Source organism: Bufo bufo, chromosome 6 (genome assembly GCF_905171765.1).
Source record: "Bufo bufo chromosome 6, aBufBuf1.1, whole genome shotgun sequence".
Lineage (NCBI taxonomy): Eukaryota > Metazoa > Chordata > Amphibia > Anura > Bufonidae > Bufo > Bufo bufo.
In genome coordinates, this window is record NC_053394.1 from 145,587,964 (window position 1) to 145,606,487 (window position 18,524).

At 44.2% G+C, this 18,524-nt stretch overlaps 1 protein-coding gene across 4 annotated transcripts in view; it reads left to right on the forward strand.

Moving 5' to 3' along the window:
* The window catches only part of BCAS1 (brain enriched myelin associated protein 1), a 179,587-nt gene that overhangs the window by 28,122 nt on the left and 132,941 nt on the right, over positions 1-18,524 (forward strand). For all 4 annotated transcript variants that reach the window (XM_040437019.1, XM_040437020.1, XM_040437022.1 and 1 more), the window contains exons 3-4: positions 1,519-1,597; positions 15,397-15,947. In XM_040437019.1, coding sequence (XP_040292953.1) covers positions 1,519-1,597; positions 15,397-15,947 — 630 coding nt within the window. The remainder of the gene's footprint in view (positions 1-1,518; positions 1,598-15,396; positions 15,948-18,524) is intronic.

The window sequence follows — 18,524 nt, forward strand, 5'->3', positions numbered from 1 at the left end:
ATATGTAAACAGTGACTCCTCCAGCAGAATAGTGAGTGCAGCTCTGGAGTATAATACACAATGTTATTCAGGATCAGTACAGGATAAGTACCAATATAATGTGTTTACACAGTAAGTCAACTTTTTACATAGATAGAATTAAAGGGGTTCACAGGGATCAGCATCAGATTGGTGGGTGTCCAACCCTTGGCATCTCTGCCTGTTTGAAGGGGCCTTGGCGCTCATACGAGTACTTTAGCCTCTTCTTTGCTTACCTAGGTCAATTTACTGCATGCTGTACATACAGTAGCAGCGGTGCAGGATATTGCAGCTTCATAACATTAAAGTGAACGGGACAAAGCTGACATAACCTGCACCTAAGTAGACGGCGTGCAGGTAGATGAACCGAGGTCAGCATTGAGACTGCAGCACCTACACGACTGCCACAGCTGATTGGCGGGGTGCCACTATAACATACCATAAAATGATACTTGTAGAAACTTGTTTGTCTGGTTCTGAGTGACATCGGTTTTATTTGATGTACTGGAGAGCAAGACCACAACGTATTATTGGATTAGTCATTGTATTATAGGACAGGCGTCTCCGTTTCTCATTCCTTGCCTCAGTGCAGCATGTTAGGCTACTTTCACACTGGCGTTTCTGGGTCCGCTTGTGAGATCCGTTTCAGGGCTCTCCCAAGCGGCCCAAAACGGATCAGTTCAGGCCCAATGGATAAGGATCCGTTCAGAATGCATCAGTTTGGCTCCGTTCCGCTCTGGAGGCGGACACCAAAATGCTGCTTGCCGCGTTTTGATGTCCGCCTGACGATGCGGAGCCAAACTGATCCGTCCTGACTTACAATGTAAGTCAATGGGGACGGATCCGTTTTCACTGACACAATATGGTGCAATTGAAAACGGATCCGTCCCCCATTGACTTTCAATTTAAGTCAGGACGGATCCGTTTTGACTTAGACTTTTTTTAAAAACAATAATGCAAACGGATCCGTTCTGAATGGATACAAGCGTTTGCATTATCGGTGCGGATCCGTCTGTGCAGATACAAGATGGATCCGCCCCGAACGCAGTGTGAAAGTAGCCTAACTTTACATTGGTAGAACTTTTTATATCTGTATATTGAAGTTATACATGATCAAGTCATAGTCCTGCAGTTTGATGGGCTATTTACTGCACTGCTCAATGATGAAGTCAATGCTGACTGGCTGAGAACAAAGCATTGGTTGACATACAAAAGCGACACATTTAAAGGGAAGTTCTGATTTAAAGAAAATTGCTTCCTATTGTTATTATTTGTTTGGAAACTTACTATTCAATCATTTCTGTGCCAACCCTCTAGTAACCCTAAAAGCAGACACAGACAGGGGTGACAACACCACATCTGCACAACCAGGTGTTGTCACTCTGTCTCCAACATTTCCAGCTGCCAGTGGGATGAAGATGGCAGCCAGGATCTTTCTTAGTGTCTAGATGTACGCCATCAAATTTTAGGATCACTGATGAATGTATCTTATCCCTACAGTTTGCTGGTGAGGTGCAGAATGGACCCGTCATCCTACAGAGTTCACCGGCATTAAACTCTGCTCCCGGAGTGAACCACGGTAAGTTTGATATTATATCCGCTCAGAGACCTTATATGAAAAATAAACACCGCCACATAAATTCTGTATATGGACTGTAGTGTCACACAGGACACAAGGTTTATGCATAGTCTTTAACCCTTTCATGACCAAAGGTCATTGATGCCCCAGTGTCCAGGTCAAAATTTACAAATCTGACATGCGTCACTTTAAGTGGTAATAGCTTTGGAACACTTTTACTTATCCACGCCATTCTGAGATTGTTTTCTCGTGACACATTGTACTTCATGACAGTCATAAATTTGAGTCAATATATATCTCCTTTTTTTAAAAAAAATCCCAAATTTACCAAAAAATTGTAAAAATTTGCAATTTTCTAAATTTCAATTTCTCTGCTTCTAAAACAGAAAGTGATACCTCATAAAATATTTATTACATAACATTTCCCATATGTCTACTTTATGTTGGCATCATTTTGGAAATGTTATTTTATTTTTTTAGGACGTTAGAAGGCTTAGAAGTTTAGAAGCAATTCTTAAAATTTTTAAGAAAATTTCCAAAACCCACTTTTTAAGGACTAGTTCAGGTCTGAAGTCACTTTGTGGGGCTTACATAGTAGAAACCCCCCATAAATGACCCCATTGTAGAAACTACACCCCTCAAGTTATTTAAAACCAATTTTACAAACATTATTAACCCTTTAGGTGTTCCACAAGAATTAAAGGAAAATGGAGATGAAATTTCTAAATTTCACTTTTTTAGCAGATTTTCTATTTTATTCCATTTTTTTCTTTAACACATTAAGGGTTAACAGCCAAACAAAACTCAATATTTATTACTCTGATTCTGCGGTTTACAGAAACACCCCACATGTGGTCGTAAACTGATGTAAGGGCGCACGGCAGGGCGCAGAAGGAAAGGAACACCGTATGGTTTTTGGAAGGCAGATTTTGCTGGATTGGTTTTCTGAACGCCATATGTTTTTTATTTTTCTACCGATCGTCTTGTGCAGGGGCTCATTTTTTGCAGAAAGAGTTGAGGTTTTTATTGGTACCATTTTTGGGTACATAGGATTTTTTGATCATTCATTATTACACTTTATGGGACAAGGTGGCCAAAAAAATTTTAATTTTTTTTTACAGCGTTCATCTGAGGGGTTAGGTCATGTGACATTTTTATAGAGCAGATCGTTACGGATGTGGCAATACCCAATATGTATACTTTTTCTTATTTATTTAAGTTTTACACAATAATAGCATTTCTGAAACCAAAAAAATGATGTTTTAGTGTCTCCATAGTCTGAGAGCCATAGCTTATTAATTTTTTGGGCGATTGTCTTAAATATAGGCTCATTTTTTGCGGGATGAGGTAACGGTTTGATTGGTACTATTTTGGGGTATATTCGCCTTTTTTGATCGCTTGGTGTTGCACTTTTTGTGATGTAAGGTGACAAAAATGGCTTACTTTTTTACACCGTTTTTATTTTTTATTTTTTATGGTGTTTATTGGACGGGGTTGATGATGTGATATATTTATAGAGATGGTCGTTACGGACGCGGTGACACCTAATATGTGTGGTTTTTGTTTGTTTTTGTTTGTTTTTTTATAGGAAAAGGAAATTTATTTTTTACATTTTTATTTATTTATTTTTACTTTTATTATTTTCACATTTTTTTTTATCAGTTCCCTCTTGGATCTTGAAAATCCAGTGGGGCTGATGGTTGTACTATACTTTGCAATGCTCTTGCATTGCAAAGTATAATACAATCAGATGCCTGTAGGTGGCAGCACTGGACGCCTATACCATGGCAACCGGACGCATTTGCAAAGCGTCCGGTTGCCATGGCAACCATCGGGCGCTGCGATCGCAGCAGCCCTGATGGTTGAGAGAGAGGGGGCCCCCTCCCTCTATTACCCCCATGGATGCCGCTACTGCGGCATCTATGGGGTTACAGCAGTGTCAGCATAGAGCTGACACACGCTGCTGATGGCGGCGGCTCAGGAATGGAGCCGCCGCCATCACACACAGAAGGGGGACCGATCGGGGCCAGCGCTGGAAAGGGGGAGGGGGGGCAGCATTTTACAAATTACAGATCGGGGCAGGAGGGGGCGGACCGCATGGGGGGGGCAGGATAAGATGATGGACAAGAAGGGGGCACAGATCGGTGCAGGAGGGGGCGGACCGCATCGGGGGCAGGATAAGAACAAGGAGGGGGCACAGATCGGGGCAGGACCGCATCGGGGGCAGGACATGAACAAGGAGGGGGCACAGATCGGGGGCTTCAGGACACATTACCGATTTCAGGCTCTGATCTGCAGAGCGCAGATCAGCCTGAAACCGGCATTTTAACACTGCCGCGATCCGATTGGTTAGTCTGCACAGACTAACCAATCGGATCGATTGCCGGCAAGGGGCCACTCTGATTGGCCCCTTGCCGGCATTACCGCACTGTATGCTGTCCGTGACAGCAGCAGGACAGGGGCAGAAGCTTAAATCCAAGCGCTTTGGATTAAAGAGCTGCCAGAACGTGTATATACGTGGTAGCTGCACGGGGCATGTGCAGCTATCACGTATATATACAGATTGCAGTCGTGAAAGGGTTAACTATGGAGCAGCAACCGGATCAACCTGATGGACATAGCTCTGCAGTGGAGCTGTATACAAAAAATTGTAGGTTTTTAATTATGGCTTTAAGCAGGGGTTTTCCAGGAAAGACTTAGCTGTTAAAGGGTTTCTCCAGGCTATTAATATTGATGACCTATCCTGTGACACCCCTGCCGATCAGCTGTATAAAGGGAAGGCGCATGCAGTGTGCACGTGCCGTCTTCCTTCTCTCTTCTTGCTCGCCTCTGCTGTCTCTATGGTGAGCAGGAAGGGAGACGGCACGTGCGCACGCCTTCCCTTCATACAGCTGATTGTGGGGGTGCCAGGTGTTGGACCCCTGCCAATCTGATATTGATGACCTATCCTGAGGATAGGTCATCAATATTAAAAGCCGGGAGAACCCCTTTAAAGAGATTCTGTCACCAAGTTTTAGGCTATAGAGATACGGACATGCACGGCTAGATCGCCGCTAGCATGTCCGCAATATACCTGTCCAATATTTTCTTTAAAAAAGGATTTTAGAGATATGTACAGTACAGACCAAAAGTTTGGACATACCTTCTCATTCAAAAGAGTTTTCTTTAGTTTCATGACTATGAAGGCATCAAAACTATGAATTAACACATGTGGAATTATATACATAACAAACAAGTGTGAAACAACTGAAAATATGTCATATTCTAGGTTCTTCAAAGTAGCCACCTTTTGCTTTGATTACTGCTTTGCACACTCTTGGCATTATCTTGATGAGCTTCAAGAGGTAGTCACCTGAAATGGTTTTCCAACAGTCTTGAAGGAGTTCCCAGAGATGCTTAGCACTTGTTGGCCCTTTTGCCTTCACTCTGCGTCCAGCTCACCCCAAACCATCTCGATTGGGTTCAGGTCCGGTGACTGTGGAGGCCGGGTCATCTGGCGCAGCACCCCATCACTCTCCTTCATGGTCAAATAGCCCTTACTTTCAAAGTTTTCCCAATTTTTCGGCTGACTGACCTTCATTTCTTAAAGTAATGATGGCCACTAGTTTTTCTTTTTACTTAGCTGCTTTTTTCTTGCCATAATACAAATTCTAACAGTCTATTCAGTAGGACTATCAGCTGTGTATCCACCTGACTTCTCCTCAACGCAACTGATGGTCCCAACCCCATTTATAAGGCAAGAAAGCCCACTTATTAAACCTGACAGGGCACACCTGTGAAGTGAAAACCATTTCAGGGGACTACCTCTTGAAGCTCATCAAGAGAATGCCAAGAGTGTGCAAAGCAGTAATCAAAGCAAAAGGTGGCTACTTTGATGAACCTAGAATATGACATATTTTCAGTTGTTTCACACTTGTTTGTTATGTATATAATTCCACATGTGTTAATTCATAGTTTTGATGCCTTCAGTGTGAATCTACAATTTTCAGAGTCATGAAAATAAAGAAAACTCTTTGAATGAGAAAGTGTGTCCAAACTTTTGGTCTGTACTGTAAATTAGTCTTGTAGGTGCCCAAGGGGCTATACAAACCTTCCAGGTGCCCAGCCACGCCCGCCTGTGAAGGAGCCCAGCACCGCCTATGTCCTTCGAATCTCCTCCTTTCATCACCGATAAATTGCCGTAATCTCACGATCCGCGAGCTTGCGCATGCGCAGTGCCGGTATAGTGTTCCTTCCCTGTGCTGGCATCAGAGATTACGGCAATCTATCGTTGATGAAAGGAGGAGATTCGGAGGGCATAGGCGGTGCTGGGCTCCTTCACAGGGGGGGGGGGGGGGCGGGGCTGGGCCCCAAGAAGGTTCGTACAGCCCCTTGGGCACCTACAAGACTAATTTACATATCTCTAAAATCCTTTTTTAAAGAAAGTAAAAGCACACAGCCCTATTGGACAGGTATATTGCGGACATGCTAGCGGCGATCAAGCCGCGCATGTCCGTATCTCTATAGCCTAAAGCTTGGTGACAGAATCCCTTTAAGTGATGTCAGCCACCTGCTTCAGCTATTGAAAGATTCATACTTACCTGCTCCCCACTGCTCTGGTCCTGTGTGCTCACTGCCACATGTCCATCTTCCGATCCCTGGCTTGATTATTTCTGGCCAGACATGGTCACCTGCTCTTCTGCAGACCACACCCGGTTGGAAGTAAACAAGCCAGGGACCTGAACATGGACATGCAGGTGTCAGCACCCAGGATTGGAGCAGCAGGGAACAGGTAACTATGAATCTTTCAACAGCGTAGGCATGCTATGAGGGCATCACTAGTTAGTTATTCCTGGAAAACTCCTTTAAAGGCTATGGATGCCTTCGGGGCTATTTTTATGATTGCATTTTAAACATTTTCAGCTAAAAAAATTTTTTAAAAATTGGTCTTTGTTACAAATATTCAGCTGTTTTTGAGTAAATAGGTTAAAAATCAGTATGTTTACAGTGTATCACTTCTTAGTCCAGTCAGCTGATGGCTCATGTGAAGCCTTATCTGTGATCTTCTGACCTCATAAACACTCATTATAGCTAAATTCATATCAAGCTGATAAGAATGCGACCTCTTTCTCTCTGGAGTACTTTAGTACCAAGGTTACTTCCAAAGCAATTGTAGTCTCACAGATTATGGTTCTCTGAACTTGGGCCTAGCTATACAGAAGCTGTAACACACAGGTCTTCTCCCTTGCACTGCACAGACTAGACTCCCTCAACACTAACTAGTCAGGGGTGGATCCGGTATATCCTCTGACAACCTAACACAATTTGTCAAATTCTTAAGCATATGTTGTCCATACAATGCCTTGACGTGCATGTACATAACAAATTGCAACATTTAATGCAACAAACATTACATTAAATTTGTTAATGGTAATTAACACTTTGCAGTAGTCCTTCTGGGGTAGTGTCACGAGGGTGTCACGACCTATCGCTGACCCCGTTGTGCCTGCGGTCAGAGGTCGCAGCAGGTGGCTACTCGCTCGGTTTCAAGAGATCGCTCCATGACCTAGTGGTGGGAATGGATTCCGGTCCAGGTTTTCCTGCTTAGGTTTGCGGTCCCTTTTGTCCCATTTAGGAATCTGTAGCTTTTCCTTTCAGCTGTTCTCTGTCAGCCACTCCCAGCTACTATATATTCTCCTTTCTGCTTCCCTTGTTGCCAGATATAGACCTTCCTTCCAGATCTTCTAGTCTGACCTCTGGTGGAGTTAAAGTTGCTGTGGAGCTGTTAGAACTGGTGCTGTCGGTTCTCCGGTTCTCTCCTGTTTGTTGTTTCCCTTCGGGGATTGTTTGTGGTGTTTGTCCTTTGCCTGTTGTTACCCTAGGTGTCAGTGGTGAGGACTAGTGCTCCCACCGCCCTACTCACTACCTAGGGCTTCTTCCAGGGTAAGTCAGGGACAAGGCTCGTGATCGACATACGGGTTAGCAGCCCGTCTAGGGACTTCAGGGCAGCCAGGTGCCAGTGCTAGGTGAGTTAGGGGTCACCACTCCTCCCTCTCTTTCTAGTGAAAGGGTACTCCCCTTCCCTCCCCTCTGCGCCGCACGTCTATTACCTGCCATATCAGACGTGATAGGTACTCCACATTGATTAAATGCTATTTACGTGAGACTGGACCAGCCCTTTAATTTAGATGAATTCTTAGAATTAAATAATATTAATGCTTATGAAAATGGGTAGAATTCAGGTTTCTAAATCCCCACCCATTCCTTGGTTGAACTTGAAGGACATATGTCTTTTTAAAACCATACTAACTATACGGTAGTATGTAGACCATGAGTTAATGGAGGTGACCCTCCTTTGTGCTGGCATATGAGCATTTATCATTGTCACCAGAACTGCAAATGTTAGTACTAACATATTTGCTTAGAATTAAAGTTCAGAAACATGATATACATCACACACAGCCTGTCTTACATCCTTGTTGGCTACGACTGTAGGATCACGTGAGCGCCCGTACAGCCACTGTTCCACCTGAATTTCCAGCATCAGGCTATGTATTCTCAGTTGTTGAGCGGATGCAGAATTTATCAGGGGCGAGGCTCTGTCATTCTTTCAATATGTCAACATTCCTGTGTATATACAGGGCGTGTATGCAGAAGAGAGAGCACTGCAACTTCAGACTTAGGATTGTTTTTTATTTTTAGGTTCTTTTATTACATTTTAGATACTGTGCCACCTATCATTAAATATATGAATATTAAGAGTTTTACTGGATTTTGGCAGCTGTACTAATGCACAAAACTTCTGCCACCTAACATTCCTAATATTGTGCATTCACACAGGACATCATGTGTCACTATACACAACCCATCTGCTACAGAACCTGGAGAGGGTTCATGTCAGTCACTGGTAATAGGTTTTAAAACAGCTGGAGTCAAAATCTTCCTGGTAGGGTGGCCACTCGGTTCACCCCCAAAAGCAAGACATTCTGGTCACACCCCCAACTCTGCTAGGCCATGCCCCTGCTGCCCACAAAGATTTAAAAAACTACTGGAAGAACGTTGGGTGAGCTGCGGGGGGTGGGGGGGAGAGGCGGTCAGTTTGTGCCTGCAGCTCACACAGCACAATGCTGCTGTCTGAGTGTGAGCTTCTGAAAAGGAGGACATCCTTGCGTCCAGGCCCTGTGCCGGACAGAGGACAGGGAGTCAGAAAACCGGACTGTCCGGCCTAAAACCGTATGTCTAGCCACCCTAGATGCAGGAGAATAGGTAGCTTATCATTCGAAACACAGCTGCTGCCGATAGAGTTGCCACCTACTGTACCTACAGGTGCCAGTATTTTTTTTTTTTTTTTACTGTCAATAATAATTGTTGGTATTTTCTGAGGTTTGCACTATTACTAATGAGCGCTTCCATTGTGGAGCGCTCATTAGTACAGCCTTTGTCCCCTTCCTCCTTCTTCTGCTTGTGTGTAAAAAATAAAATAAAATCAGCCATTTGATTGGGCTGCGGAGAAGACTCTCTCCTCACTGGATACACAAGACCTGCGCTCCAGTGTGATGATGTTTAACAGGTCCTTGCTGCTACATGTTGCGATGTCAGGAGTATTCCCATTGACTGGAAGCAGCAGGACCTGCAAAATGTCATCACGCTAGAGCGCAGGTCCTGTCCTGTGCATCCAATGAGGAGCGACTCTTCCCAGCGTCGCAATCAAATGGATGAGGTGAGTTTTTTTTTTTTTTTGCACAGTGTTGTGTTAAGGAGACCCACTAATGAGGGCATTATTTTTACTGGGGCCACTAATAAAGGACAAATAATACTAGGGGGGCACTAATGGGGGCATCAATTTTACTGGGATCACTAATGGGGGCATTATTAATACTGGGGCCACTAATGGAGGACAAATAATACTAAGTGGGCACTAATGTGGGCCTTATTAATACTGGGGGCCACTAATGGGACATTATCACTAATAGGGGGAGCGCTAATGGGGGCATTAATTTTACTGGGGGCCACTACTGGAACCAGAATAATACTGTGTGTGGGGCACTATTCGGGGCAGTATTAATACTGGGGTCCACTAATGGGGGCAGTAATAATACTGGGACAACTAATGGGTTCATTATTATTACTGGGGCCACTAATAGAACCAGAAATAATACTGAGGGGCACTATTGGGGGCAGTATTAATACAGGGGTAGGGGGCACTTATGGAGGACAAAAAATACTAGGGGGCACTAATGAGGACATTCATTTTACTGGGGGCCACTAATGAGGGCATTTTTAATACTGGGGTCTACTAATGGAGTCAGAATAATACTGGGGGGACACTAATGGGGGCATTAAAATAACCGATGACCATTAAAGGGGCCATTATTAATGCCGGGGGCAATATTGTGACTTTGTGGAGAAAAAACAAACAAACAAAGGATTCTTTATTTTGAGCACCTGTTATGTTCCTTTTACATCATTTTGTGTCAGTTCTGTCCTCCTCGCTGGACTTTTTCTTTCGTTAACGGATCTGACAGAACTGACACAAATGGATGCAAAATGAGCACTCAATAGAGATGAGCGAAGTTCTCAAAAATTCAATTCGGCTGTTTCGTCACAAAGCGCATTTCTTTGTAAACAGCGAGTACAATGACAGGTAATGGCGATTGCAGAGCTCCTATCATTGAACCTCTCAGATGCCGCTTTCATCACTGATCGCGGCATCTAAGATCCATATTAAGGCCTTTCAGGAGTTGATATGGATCATGTGACGGACCATGTGATGAGCGCAGTGACGTCACCACAGGTCCTTTTCCTGTGCACAGCAAAGATGAAGACAGATGAGAAGCCGGGCTGCGCGAGCAAGTGGATTTAGGTGAGTTAAATTTTATTTTTTATTTTTTTTAACCCCTCCAGCCCTATTGTACTATGCATTCTGTATTAAGAATGCTATTATTTTCCCTTATAACCATGTTATAAGGGAAAATAATAATGATCGGGTCCCCATCCCGATCGTCTCCTAGCAACCGTGCGTGAAAATCGCACCGCATCCGCACTTGCTTGCGGATGCTTGCGATTGTCACGCAGCTCCATTCACTTCTATGGGGCCTGCGTTGCGTGAAAAACGCACAAAATAGAGCATGCTGCGATTTTCACGCAACGCACAAGTGATGCGTGAAAATCACCGCTCATGTGCACAGCCCCATAGAAATGAATGGGTCCGGATTCAGTGTGGGTGCAATGCGTTCACCTCACGCATTGCACCCACGCGGAAATCTCGCCCGTGTGGAAGGGGCCTAAGACAGATAGTGATGCCTCATAAAATATTCATTAATTAACATTCCCCGTATGTCTACTTTATGTGGGCATCATTTTGGTAATGAAATTTTATTTTTTAGGATGTTAGAAGGTTTAGAATTTTTTAAGCAATTTTTTTACATTTTTAAGAAAATTTCCAAAGTCAACTTTTTTAAGGACCATTTCAGTTCTCAAGTCAGTTTGTGGGGCTTACATAGTGGAAACCCCCAATAAATGACCCCATTGTAGAAACTACAGCCCTCAAGTTACTCAAAACTGATTTTACAAACTTTGTTAACCCTTTAGCTGTTCCACAAGAATTAAAGGAAAATAGAGATGAAATTTCACTTTTTTGACATTTTCCATTTTAATCCATTTTTTTCTTTAACACATTGAGGGTTAACAGCCAAACAAAACTTTGCAGGAAAGTTGAAGTTTTTATTGGTACCATTTTTGGGTACATATGATTTTTTTGATCATTCATTATCACACTTAATGGGGCAAGGTGACCCAAAAATTGGTTGTTTTAGCACAGTATTATTTATTTATTTATTTTTACAGCGTCCACCTGAGGAGTTAGGTCATGTGACATTTTTATAGAGCAGATCGTTACGGACGTGGCAATACCTGATATGTATACTTTTTCTTATTTATTGAAGTTTTACACAATAATAGCATTTTTTTAAACCAAAAAATTATGTTTTAGTGTCTCCATAGTCTGAGAGCCATAGCTTTTTTATTTTTTGACCGATTGTCTTAGTTAGGATCACATTTTTTGCAGGATGAGGTGACAGTTTGATTGGTACTATTTTGGGGGGCATACGCCTTTTTGATCACTTGGTGTTGCACTTTATGTGATGTTAGGTGACAAAAATGGCTTTTTTGGCACTGTTTTTATTTTATTTATTTTTTAGTTCACCTGAGGGGTAAGGTCATGTGATATTTTTATAGAGCAGGTTGTTACGGACGTGGCGATACCTAATATGTATACTTTATTTATTCCACTTTAACACAATAATAGCATTTTTGAAACAAAAAAATAATGTTTTAATGTCTACATGTTCTGAGAGCTATATATTTTTTTTTTTTTAGCGATTTACTTATGCAGGGGCAAATTTTTTGTGGGATGAGGTGACGGTTTTATTGGTACCATTTTGTGGGACATACTCCTTTTTGATCACTTATTGTTGCACATTTTGTGATGTAAGGTGACAAAAATTTTAGTTTTTTTTACACAGTTTTTTTTTTTATGGTGTTTATCGGACTGGGTGGCTCATGTGATATATTTATAGAGCCAACCATCACAGATGCGGCAATACCAAATATGTCTATTTTATTTAATTGCTTACTTGGGGAATTTTTATTTTTTTACATGTGAAACCTTTTTTTTATTATTTTTTCTAAAACACTTTATTTTACACTTTGCTTCCCCCATAAGGTCATACAAGACCTCTGGGGGACATTTAACTTTTTTTTTTTTTTTCACTATTGATTTCACCTGTAACTGGGGCTGACATAGTAGCCCCAGTTACATGGGAAATACACCCATGCAGGTGTCCGTCAGCCCCATGCCACCCGCCAACCGCTCCAAGCTCAGAGGAAGAAGTATGCAGATATCACAAAGAAAATACCTGTCAATGGGTCCGCGAAAAAAAACGGAAAACGGCACAACGGCCACGGATGCACACAACGGTCGTGTGCATGAGGCTTAAATGTGATATGGGGAAAACTGTGCCAAAGATTTTTTTTAAGTAATTTATTTAGGTTAGAACAGATAGCAGGATGGGAATCGAGAAAAATAAAAGGGTTTCTATCAATTTGGACACCCTGGAAGACCTTTAGAAATTTCACTTAGGGCTCCCTCTAGCTCTTTAAGGACAACAAAAGATAAGCTAACTACCTACCCACCTACCCAATCTTCCCCCCCACCTTTCCGACCCTAACTTTCCTGTTAAGGTTTTGAATAATTTGTTATTGCAAAATAATGATGCAAAATAATGTCTGTAAAATCTTTTTATTGTATGACCGTTTAACGTAAATTGCCGACCTAGCTATGTATTATTGATATTCTTCAATAAAAAGTTTTGAAAAAAAAAAGTAATTTCCTTCAATTTATAACTTATTTTTTAAATATGCAAACTGACACCAAATTAAATTAGTAAAATGGGTTCCCTATTTTTTATTGGTCGTTTTGCTATATAATATGTATAGTTTCACATGAACAGGTGGCAATGGTGCCTGTTTCAGTTGGCATGGGAATTTTTATTTTTATTTTTTTTTGCTTATTTTTATACTTATTTTTAATTTTAATTTATTGAATTTTTTCTAATACTAATTATCTAATTTATTTTTGTCACATATGTCCATTGAGAGGTCATTAAAAGACCTCTGGGGAACACTGACACTTTCTTTTTTTGAATTTTGCACTTTTTCCACTGTAACTGGAGCATCTAAAGGAGCCCCAGTTATGGGGAAAACAGAACCTGTGGGGGTATTGTACACATGCAGAGTTAATCAGGGTCTACCAAGACCCAACAGCTCTGCTCTGCCTGAGACAGACAGCAATCACACGATTTCAAGGTGAAATAGAGGAATTGGCATAGCTACTGTTATGGTAGGGTGTTATATTGGCAGTCCCCTGGTTTTAACCCATTAACCCCTGTACAGGGATTTGGACTTTGCTGTATGGGAACCACTACCCCCCTTAAGTAGTATCTCTATGGTATGACAGCTGACCCACAGGGCTCAGAGACACAGAGCAGCGAGGGGGCAGGCAAAATCATAGTCAGGGACACGCCGAGGCCAGGGCATGCAAATTACGTGCTATACAGTAATGGGTCTGAGGTCAGGGCAGCAACGGGTCAATATGGAGATCAGGCACAGATCAGGTCAGGCAGCAGAGCATCAAAATCCAGTAAACAGGCAGAAGATCTGTACATGGGCAGACAACAGAGACAGCACAACTTTGCAGAAACTTAGCAAGCTATGGAACTTTTTGCTCATGCACCCTCCTACAGGGGAAGGTGGTTTAAAGGGGTTCTCCAGGAAAGGTTCGAAATGTCCACCAGCAACCTGTTCAAGAATGTGAGCAGGACTGTTTGTCTCCACTTGCAGAGCTGCCTAGGGGGGTGGGACCTCATTACACACTAAGCACTGGTACCAGCATATATTACATATTGGTGAGTTTTCCTGTCAGGCTGCTCAGCCATGATGGCATATAATAGGCAGGATTGCATCATTGCCAGGTATTCTACAGCAGTATAGTATGTAGTGAGAACTCACCCCCTGACCTCCCCCTCTTTCCCCAGGCAGCTCTATGAGTGGAGGCAACCAGTCCTGCTTGCATTCCAGGACACGTTGCTGGCAGCCACTTTAAATCATTCATGAAAAACCCTTTTAAATAACCTAAGGTAGCCAGCCATAGGCTGATGCAGATGAGGGTGCACGCTGGCCTTTAAGCTGCTGAAGTAGTACACATCTGCACCCTACAGCACAGGCAGGGAGGCGTAGCAGGCAAACAAACTTCGGCCTCCATGAGGATATAGATAGATAGCAACTTCTGTGGCTTTTTATGCTATATTCTGTCAGTGAATGGACAGATACTGTGGCCTTTAGAAAGCTTTCCACCTTATACCAAAGGTAACCTACTGTAACATATATTTATGTACTGGCGCTCAAGGCATACCTGTCCCCACCCTGATTAATGATTTTTATCCACCCCATTATTTAATCACATTATAGCCTCTATCTCGATACAGAAATGGGTGCATATATTTATATTTGGTAACTGGGTGTCTGTATGCAGCGGCAGTGACTCAGTGTAGATAAACCATTATGTGTCTGCGGTCTGGAGATCAGCCAGGGACAAACATTGTCTGCCTCTCATTCATTCATACCACAGCCAATTTACAGATACCAACCTGCACCAAAATAGTCCTGATCCCCCACAGCCAATTATGTTATATACTGGAAGAGATGGGTTAATATTGTACTGGTGTCCTGAGCTGGGAGCGTTGACATTACTGTACCCACATAACAGAAAATACTGAGCAATAACACATTCTACTGACAGCTTCAGTAGGAGTCCAGCTATGTTCGGTCTCATCGTCTGTATGAGGTATATGTGGGGTCTTTATGCCCCTCAGTTGGTGGGCCATTGGGAACTCAGTCCACCCCTGGTTCATGAGCCTTTTTGAGAAAGAGTTTGTAATGAGCAGATTTAGAACAGAATGGAATACGAGCACATTGGGCCCTTTACTTAACAGTATACTCACTCAGAGGGCGCACAGTACAGTTCTTTCAGCCCTATGTAGTTCATACAGTAGTCCATACACTAGTCCATATGGGGGCGAGTATAGAAATACAAACTACTGATGGGAAATCAGCCGCAGACGTTTTATTCATGCAGTACTATAGTTACTATGGCATCTCTGTGGTGGCAGAGTCCCCTAAATTATCTTTATTTTGGAATAGTCTTCTGATGTTTATCACAGACTTGATTACAAGTGACATATTGTCCTTATTATCTTCCTTAGTGAGCTCCAAACAAGTGGTCCAACAAGAAAACGTGATAGCTTCCTCCCAGAAAACCATAGTCGTAAGTCCTATCTCCAATGGATCTGTCACCAACCCACCTCCTCCAGCTGCCAAGTCTAAATTCAGACTAACCATCTCACGCCCTTCTCCTGGACGTACAAGTTTTCAGCCCAATGGTCAAGGAGATGTTGGTCCTGTGAAACCAGAGATAACTCTACAAGAGTCACCTGTAGTGCAAACCCAACTGATGACACCCATAGGTCCTGACAGCATGACAGTGAAGGAGAATTTTGGTGGTGTTCAAAATCAGGCTCCTCCCTCTGTGCTGACAGCAGAAGAGGCCTCCTCATCATCAACAAATTCCACAGAAGAAGAAATGGCCTCCACAAAACCCCAAGAAGTCAGCATTTTCCACAAGATATTCAAACCAGAGAAGAAGATGCAGTCAACTTTGCCACCTGTGGTGACGATAAATCAACCAATGGTCATCACTGTAGACCAAAATACAGTGTTACAGGGTTCTCCACCAAGCAATGGTCTCCAGTCACAGGTGAGAAATCCAATGCAGATAGACTTGAATATATATGTACATTGAATACATTAGCTACCAAATATTAATTCAAACTCCTAACCTGAGTGAGTCTTCCTCTTTGGCTAGTGGAGGTCACTTTTATTCAACTGTAGACGGATTCCTTTGTGTGCAATAGGCCTTAAAGGGTTGTTCCACCATCTTTACTTAAATCATTATGCCTTGAAACAGTTAGTAATTTACTGTGTAAGCAATACATGTTGGAGTTTATACAATAGGCCCCTTAATAACAGAATCATTGACATTCAGTGGATTTCATACATTCCAAAGCAGCAACACTATACATGCAGTGGCTGGGTTTGGGGAGGCCCTAACGCTATGCTGGGTCCCCCGGACACCGTCGAGGTGTCACCACTAGTGATGGCATCGCGGTTCGCCTGGTGTTTGGTTCACGGCGAACTTTACGCATTCGCGATCCGCCAAACATGCGAACATATGGCGATGTCCATGCACGTCATATTCTTTTGCATTGCGCCGAACTTTGACCCATGACACATCCATCAGGTGGGACAGGACAGCCAATTGAGACGTTTCAGCACATGGACACCCCCCAACCCTATAACATAACCCGATCTGGCAGCCATTTTACATTATGTGTTTTGCCAGTGTATGGAGAGGTTGCATTTTGGAGCAGGGACAGGCTGTTAGGAACTTAGGGACACCAAACGCTAGCTAATAGAGCCACAAAAGTCCTTTTAAGGACTGGTAACGTTGTGCTATTTTCACGGCCATGGTCATGGTCGTGACTCCTGTCAGGGCCGGCCTTTGGGGTGTGCGGGCTGTGTGGCCGCACAGGGCGCCATAGCAACAGGGGCGCCGGGCGGCCGACAGCTCGCAATGTAATATGCGGCAGGCAAGGCGGCACTTGTGTTCTCCCTCGGGGTTGGCCCCCCGCCCCCTCCCCTGTATTTAGCAGGGGGCGCCCAGCGCCCGTTGCGGTTTAAAAAAAAAAAAAAAAGTTGCTTATATAAGTTCGGGCGGCCGGCGGCGCCCCTCCTGCTGCGCCGCCTGAGCGGCTGAGGCTGAGCGCTTGCCACTCTAAAGAATCCTGCCTGCGCCTGCTGTGTGCTGTTAATGTAGCGTGGCCGAGCTCTGTTCGATCCGCGGTACAGGAGCTTTTGTTTCCTGTACCCGGCCGGACTGACAGGAAGTGCTCACTTAGTGTGCACTTCCTGTCAGTCCGGCCAGGTACAGGAAACAAATGCTCCTGTACCGCGGATCGAACAAAGCTCGGCCACGCTACACTAGAGGTGGAGGTGGGAGTAGAATGAGAGTGACAAGGGGGGAGGGGGGAGGAAATAATGAAAGTGAAAAGGGGGGAGGGGGGAGGAAATAATGAGCGTGACAAGGGGGGGGAAATAATGAGAGTGACAGGGGGGGGGAATAATGAGAGTGACAAGGGAGGGGGGGTGGAATAATGAGAGTGACAAGGGAGAGGGGGGGAATAATGAGAGTGACAAGGGAGGGGGGGTGGAATAATGAGAGTGACAAGGGAGAGGGGGGGAATAATGAGAGTGACAAGGGAGAGGGGGGGAATAATGAGAGTGACAAGGGAAGGGGGGGGGGAAGAGAGTGACAAGGGAGGGAGGGAGGAGGGGGAGAAGAGAGTGACGAGGGAGGGGGAGAAGAGAGTGACGAGGGAGGGGGAGAAGATAGTGACAAGGGAGGGGGGGAGAAGAGAGTGACAATGGAGTCCCCAGAGCCAGACTGCAGCCAGAGTCCAGATCATCTTATTGTCCTGGTTTTAAGTAGACAATGCAATATGTTTATTATTTAATTGTTTAGTTATTAATACTACATTGGAAACTAACTTTCTCAGCTGGACACCGGCCGACACTGCGCATGCGCTGGGAGCCTCACCAGCGGTTAGGGTAGGGAAAAAGCACTGGCCCATACGTAATTTTTCCCTTCCCTAACCACTGGTGAGGCTCCCGGTGCTTGCGCAGTGTCGGCCGGTGTTCAGCTGAGAACATCCATCCGATCACTGCGCCTGCGCATTGGCCCATAGTTTTTCCCTACCCTAACCGCCGGTGAGGCTCCTGGCGCATGCGCACTCTGCTGTGAAATTTCCCTAACCTGTCGTTGTGCGCCTGCGCGGCGCTGCACACCTCCTCACGTCATGTCCGGTGCGACCGGAAGTGACGAGGGTAGGGAAATCTCACGAAGTAGGGAAGTATAACATTACACCGGCCTTTGGGGTGTGTGGGCTGGTAACTACTTGGTTGGATAGTCAGCCAGCCTATGCCATGATGCCAGCAACAAGCAGTGTTTTGTTTTTTTTGAAGGGGGGGGGGGGGCACCACGCCACAAGGTTAGCTCGCACAGGGCGCCTGAACACCTAAGGCCGGCCCTGACTCCTGTATCCGCATGCTGTTGCCTGCGGTCTGGTTTGGTTGTTCAACCACAGGTGAGGGCCGCTAGTATGTTGCCTCACTTGTGGTTGCCGCTAGCAACATGTAGTTATGTGACAGTCGAGCAGCTGTAGCTGGTTGCTAGGCTGCTCACTGTCATTTGCATGCGGTTGCACCTGGCAACCTG